The following is a 6795-nucleotide window of genomic DNA, read 5'->3' as shown; positions in this document are numbered from 1 at the left end:
CGACATGGTGTTCTTGTCAAGGCACGACACATAACGTTGGTAATACTGTCACTTTTCTGCAAGGTGGCAATGCAACATGCCACTCTAGCTCTGCAACTGTCGTGCCAGGCCCGCATCAAAGAATTACTACTGTTTGTGCAGTAGAGGAATTGCTGAATTCGCACTCCATACAGGTTCTCACATAGCTTTCGCCCGACTGATGAGAGACCGGACTTTCTCCTCAAGCCTGGACGAACCGAGTCAGTTTACAACAATTGACCTGGCACACCGAAATGCTTGTCCATCTCTCACATCTTCTTTGCAGCTCCAACCTGGCAAATGCTGGGATCCAAGCGGCACCCACCGCGCCTATCCGAGCATGCCTGTAGACCAGGACCAGGGAGGCCGTGCGGGTCTGGGGCCCGCCGTTGGGCGTAGACGAAGGGCTAGTAGTGACTAGGTGGTGCAGTATGAGCCGTCGATATAAAACTGAAGTTCTAGGTCGAAACAGCAGATGCCCTTCTCTCGGGCTGTTGTCTCTGGTCGAGTTGTAAGTCGTGTCTCTCGGTGTATTCAGTGCAAGGCGAAACCAAAAAAACAACAGAGTTTGGGGCGATCTTAGGCAGTCGCTGATACGCCACGTGCCACTGACCTTGTGCCTGCTCGCCTTATCGGGTTCGTACTCGTATCGTTCGGTCCTAGGGCCAAAAAAAAAAGGCCAAAAAGGGCCCCGCATAAAAGAAACAACCACCCGAACACACTACAGGAATAATTTCAATTTCATCATCCACCAATTTTTCGGACCAACCATAGTAACACTGGACAAATCAGATCTCGCGATTCCGCTCCCGCTTGGCTCTGATTTGGCAACAAGCACATTCAGCGCCCCACGATCAACAAACTGGAGTCGTTTTAGGCCAAGCGCTGCCAGGCCGCAACCCCAAATTTATTACCTGATTAGGTGGCCCGTTTTGGAGACTTAATTTGCACCGGTTCCTATCAGCGTCCTCCGGGGCTCTTTTGCCATCAGGGGAGCTTCAGTGGCCGATATTTTTCCCTGCTCGCCGCTACTTTTTTCTCTCGACGTTAAAGAAAGGGGGACGCTGCCCGCTTCATTCTTTTCTTCTCCCCATCCGCGTCCTGGAGGCAGACTAGGCGTTGTGGCTGAGCTGTTCTGACGCCTTCGTCATTCTTTGTCAAGCCTGATCATCATCAATTGCTGTCAGCATCCTATTGTTCTTCAGCCTTTCGGCATCCCTCGCAACCCACCACACCGAATACGGCAATACCGTCACCAAGGCTGGCTGAGTGCTTTCAACAGCACGCCAACGTCCGTGAGTCGAATCCCCCGCCATTCCCCAGGCCTCCTGGCCTTATTTGCTGTCCTTATATATCTGTGCCCATGTCTCTCTGTTTCCCTTGCTCGTCAACTCGAGATCTTCATCTCTGTTCCATCGCGAGATGCTAACAAGATTTTGTGGGTCACAGACCGCACAAAGGTAGTCGACATCGTACGATACACTTGCCAATGGAATAGTTGCAAGTCGACAACGAAACACCTCTTCTATCCATCGACATGAATCCCTCCACGTTGCTCCCCCGCCGCTTTCGCGGGGAGCCTGCTCCGAGCCAAGCTGCTGCCCCTTCGCGCCTGAACAAAAGGCTCACGCCGCTGATCCAGTTCCTGGCCAAGGTCGCTTGCTCTCATCCTATACATACCATTGGTTTTATTGCTCTCTTGGCCAGCTCGTCCTATGTTGGTCTGCTTCAAGAGACTCTGTTTGGTGGCACTGCCAGCGTGAGCAAGGCAGAATGGACGTCGCTGGCAGAAGGCAGCAGAGATTTGATAGCTGGTCCCGAGACTGGCTGGAAATGGCAAAATGTAGAGCAGAGCACTGGTTCCTTTGACGAGCCTGACCACCTTGCCCTCCTGACACTTGTCTTTCCCGAGATCGTCTCTACAGGTGCGGTTGTTGCCGCTCCTCATTCCCATGCTGTGCCTACTCCCTCAAACCTTTCCATCACTACCTTGCCTGCCACTATCAACTCATTTGCTGCCTATGCGCGTGACAGCGTTTTGGCTTATTCTGTTCCCTACGAGCAGGCTCCAGAGTTCATCACTGCTGCTCAAGAGATTCCTCTTGAGAATGCTCAGGAGACGGAGACTCAACATGGCCGTGAGAAGAAGATGTGGATCATGAAGGCTGCCAAGGTCGACGCCGGCAACAACCTCGTGCTGTGGGTTCGCAATTCTTGGTCCAAATTTCTTGACTTGTTGAAGAACGCTGGTGGCTTGGACATAACCATCATGTTCCTTGGCTACCTGGCCATGCACATCACTTTCGTATCTCTTTTCCTGTCTATGCGCCGCCTGGGTTCCAACTTCTGGTTGGGTACAACCACACTCTTCTCTTCTACTTTTGCCTTCCTTTTCGGCTTGGCCGTTACTACTAGCCTTGGTATTCCCATCAGCGTTCTCCTCCTCTCTGAGGGTCTTCCTTTCTTGGTTGTTACCATTGGCTTCGAGAAGAACATTGTCCTCACCAAGGCTGTGCTGAGCCACGCTATCGAGCACCGAGCCCAGGAGACCAAGAAGGGAAAGCAAGTCAAACAGGAAAACGTCATCTCTTATGCCGTTCAAGCCGCCATCAAGGAAAAGGGTTATGATATCATCTGTGACTACGCCATTGAGATTTTCGTCCTCAGTCTTGGTGCCGCTTCTGGCGTTCAGGGCGGTCTCCAGCAGTTCTGCTTCCTGGCCGCCTGGATTCTCTTCTTCGACTGCATTCTGCTCTTCACATTCTACACTGCTATCCTGAGCATCAAGCTTGTCATCAACCGCATCAAGCGACACGTCGAGATGCGCATGGTCTTGGAAGCTGATGGCGTCAGCCGCCGAGTTGCGGAGAATGCCGCCTCAAGTGCCGATGGGCCCAACTCCAAGGAGGCTTCGCTGTTTGGCAGAAATGTCAAGAGCAGCAGTGTCCCCAAGTTCAAGGGCCTAATGGTCTCTGGTTTCATCTTGGTCAACCTCATCAACATCGTCACCATTCTATTCCGCAACGGCGCTTCCTTTTCCAACATCCGTTCCCTGGTGGGTGGTCTCAGCGGCGTTGTTACTACGCCTCCCATCGACCCCTTCAAGGTCGCATCCAACGGCCTCGATGCCATTTTGGAGATTGCCAAGGCCAAGGGCTCTGCCGTTCTCGTCAGCATCGTCACACCCATCAAGTATGAGCTCGAGTATCCCTCGGTTCACTACGCCCTGCCTTCGGCTACTGCTCCATCTGAGGGCCAGCTCTTTGGCGTCGGAGGTCGCGTTGTTGGAGGCCTTCTCAGCAGCCTGGAGGACCCTGTGCTCTCCAAGTGGATCGTGGCCGCTCTCGCCCTCAGTGTCGGCCTCAATGGCTACCTGTTCAACGTGGCCAGATGGACTATCAAGGACCCCAACACCCCTGACCACCAAATTGACCGCAACGAGCTTGCTCGTGCTCAGCGCTTCAACGAGACACCCACCGTTAACCTGCCTCTTGGTGAATATGTGCCTCCCACCCCTCAGCAGACCCAACCGGCTACTCCTGCCATTACGGATGACGAGAGTGACACCGAGGCTAAGGCGAAGCCCAAGGTCGAGGTTGAGAACCGTAGCATGGCCGTCTTGGAGAAGATGCTCGCTGAGAAGCGCGTTACCGAAATGACAGACGAGGAGGTCGTTGAGCTATCGATGCGCGGCAAGATCCCTGGTTATGCTCTCGAAAAGACTCTCAAGAACTTTACTCGTGCCGTCAAGGTTCGCCGGACCATCATCGCCCGCACCCGCGCCACTTCAGAAATCACCAGTGTTTTGGAAAACTCCAAGCTGCCCTACAGGCATTATGACTGGGAGCGTGTATTCGGAGCTTGCTGTGAAAACGTCATCGGTTATATGCCCATCCCCGTCGGTGTTGCTGGTCCTCTTGTTATCGATGGACAGAGCTTCTTCATCCCCATGGCCACTACTGAAGGTGTTCTTGTCGCCAGTACCAGCCGAGGCTGCAAGGCTATCAACTCCGGAGGCGGTGCCGTAACTGTTCTGACTGCTGATGGTATGACCCGTGGACCCGTTGTTAGCTTCGAAACTCTGGACCGTGCCGGTGCCGCCAAGCTGTGGCTTGACTCTGAAGAGGGTCAGACCACGATGAAGACCGCTTTCAACTCGACCAGCCGATTTGCCCGACTACAGACGATGAAGACGGCCATTGCCGGTACCAACCTGTATATTCGCTTCAAGACTACCACTGGTGACGCCATGGGCATGAACATGATCTCCAAGGGTTGCGAACACGCCCTCAACGTGATGCAAAACGAAGCTGGCTTTGATGACATGGTCATTGTTTCCCTCTCTGGTAACTACTGCAGTGACAAGAAGCCTGCCGCCATCAATTGGATCGAGGGTCGTGGCAAGAGCGTTGTCGCTGAAGCTATCATTCCTGGCGAAGTTGTGCGAAGTGTCCTTAAGACGGATGTCGATTCTCTGGTTGAGCTCAACACGTCCAAGAACATGATTGGATCTGCCATGGCTGGCTCGATAGGTGGTTTCAACGCCCACGCCGCCAACATTGTCGCCGCCATATATCTCGCTACCGGTCAGGATCCCGCCCAAGTCGTGGAGAGCGCCAACTGTATTACTATTATGAAGAAGTGAGTGTCTACTTTTCTAACATGTCTTTTCTCTCATTTTAACAGTTGTACTAACTATCATCCAGTCTCCGCGGCTCTCTCCAAATCTCCGTCTCCATGCCCTCTTTGGAAGTCGGCACTCTCGGCGGTGGCACCATTCTGGACCCTCAAGGCTCCATGCTTGAGCTGCTCGGTGTTCGAGGATCTCACCCCACCAACCCTGGTGACAACGCCCGCCGCCTTGCCCGCATCATTGGTGCGTCAGTCCTGGCTGGTGAACTGTCCCTCTGCAGTGCCCTTGCTGCCGGCCACCTGGTCAAGGCTCACATGGCGCATAACCGAAGCGCCGCACCTTCAGGGGCCCCGTCAAGGGCCATGACCCCCGCCCCATCGTCAGTATCCCTGGCAATGTCCAACGGAGCTGCGCGGAGGTAAATAATGATGAATGGTTTTTTTTCATGTTGGGTAATGTCAAAGAAATCAAGCGCAGAAAAACAAAAAGGTCGCGCGGCCGGGTGTTGGTATTAATGGAGTTTCTTTTTGGATGATATGGGATCAGGGCGATGCAAACGGCATGCTCTATAGACGACATATGTGCGAGTATATATAGTTGCAAAGGCGGGCGAATAGCAGTGCTTCGATATTGACGGATAACTGACTGTTTAGTCAATGTGTACTCTATCGTTTTTAACGTTTTATCTTTTGCTTTTTGCTTTTTCCAGAGACAGTATAAGATGGGGGAAGTCTTGGTTAGGAGCTTTCTTCCACATAATAATACCCTTAATTCTTATGCGTCTTATCAGTCGATCTTGGTGCGATAAGCCACCGACGCCGAGGTGGGGCCGATCCAGGCACCGTGATCTACCTAAGCATGATTGAATATGTAACTCACATGTGCTTCTCTCATTGCTTTCTCAGCTCTCTGCATTTCATTAAATTTGTTTCTTGCTGCAATACGATTGGTTCCATTAACCAGCACATAACTCACCATGACTGTCGATCCAGCGTTTAAGCCCGCTCTCATCATTGTTGATTTCCAAGAGGATTTCTGTCCGCCGGTGAGTTGATCTGCTTCACATATCCGCAACTCATCTCTCATGAACCCCAATCTCAAGTGAAAATCTTGTCCAAAACCCCTTCCTTATACACCCATCTTCCATTATCTTACATAGTCACTCATCTTCCCCTTCCAACAGAATGGCTCCCTCGCCGTCCCCCAAGGCCGCGATATCGCCCCCGTCGTAAACGCCCTCCTCACACTCCCCTTCACCATCAAAATCGCCACCCGCGACAACCACCCCCAAAACCACATCTCCTTTGCAGAAAACCATCCCGGCGCAATCCCCCTGAAATCATACCACACAATCATCCACCCCACCGACCCAACAAAGAGCGACACGACACTCCTCTGGCCAACGCACTGCGTGCAAGGAACAACCGGTGCAGACCTCGTTCCAGAACTAGACGCAGAGAAAATTGATGTCGTTGTGGATAAAGGGATGGATGCAAGAGTGGAAATGTACTCTGCGTTTTACGATCCTATGAGGGTGAGCGTGAGTGGGTTGGGGGCGAGGTTGAAGGAGGAGGGCGTGACGGATGTGTTTGTGGTTGGACTGGCGGCGGATTATTGCGTACGGGCGACGGCGGAGTCGGCGGCGGAGGAAGGGTATAGGACGTACATCGTGGAAGAGGGGACGAGGCCTGTGATGAGGGAGATTTGGGAGGCGGAGGGGAAGAAGACGGTTGAGGGGAAGGGAGTGAGGATTGTGAGTGTGGATGGGAAGGAGGTTGCGAGGGTGAGGAAGTTGGTGTGATGCTGGTGTTGATGAGAGTGTGTATATTATTCATCTCGCCGTGATTGAGATGGATAATGAATGGCATTTAATGATATTGGGCAATGAGACATAGTCACGAGTTGACTTGAACTGAAGTAGGCCATCTTTAAACGAATACAATTTAGCCCTGAGAAATCCTCCGTCGCTACCATTATCATATCCATGCATTAACCTCTAATTATTCCAACGCCTTTTGCATACCAATGTGTGTGTAGAGTTACAATTCCCAACGCTTTGCTGATATGGAATGGCACCGATGAGACAGCCCCCTTACATCACTTCAACTCTTCCGGTCTCTTTCGCAAACGAATCGACTTTTTAA

General features: G+C 52.3%; 2 protein-coding genes across 2 annotated transcripts; both read left to right on the top strand.

The window, feature by feature from the left end:
- Positions 1-1555: 1555 nt before the first annotated feature.
- On the top strand, positions 1556-5073 carry T069G_07550 (hydroxymethylglutaryl-coenzyme A reductase domain-containing protein; the record flags this gene model as incomplete). Its single annotated transcript, XM_056174760.1, has 2 exons — positions 1556-4659; positions 4725-5073. The coding sequence occupies 2 exons, from the start codon at positions 1556-1558 to the stop codon at positions 5071-5073; spliced, it is 3453 nt and encodes a 1150-aa protein (XP_056028339.1).
- Positions 5074-5627: 554 nt separating this feature from the next.
- Positions 5628-6452, top strand: T069G_07549 (isochorismatase family domain-containing protein; the record flags this gene model as incomplete). Its single annotated transcript, XM_056174759.1, has 2 exons — positions 5628-5696; positions 5835-6452. 2 exons carry the CDS (start codon positions 5628-5630, stop codon positions 6450-6452), a joined length of 687 nt encoding a protein of 228 aa, XP_056028338.1.
- Between the last annotated feature and the right edge of the window lie 343 nt (positions 6453-6795).

Source organism: Trichoderma breve, chromosome 4 (genome assembly GCF_028502605.1).
Source record: "Trichoderma breve strain T069 chromosome 4, whole genome shotgun sequence".
In the NCBI taxonomy this organism is placed as follows: Eukaryota; Fungi; Ascomycota; class Sordariomycetes; order Hypocreales; family Hypocreaceae; genus Trichoderma; species Trichoderma breve.
This window is presented reverse-complemented; position numbering and strand designations above follow the sequence as displayed.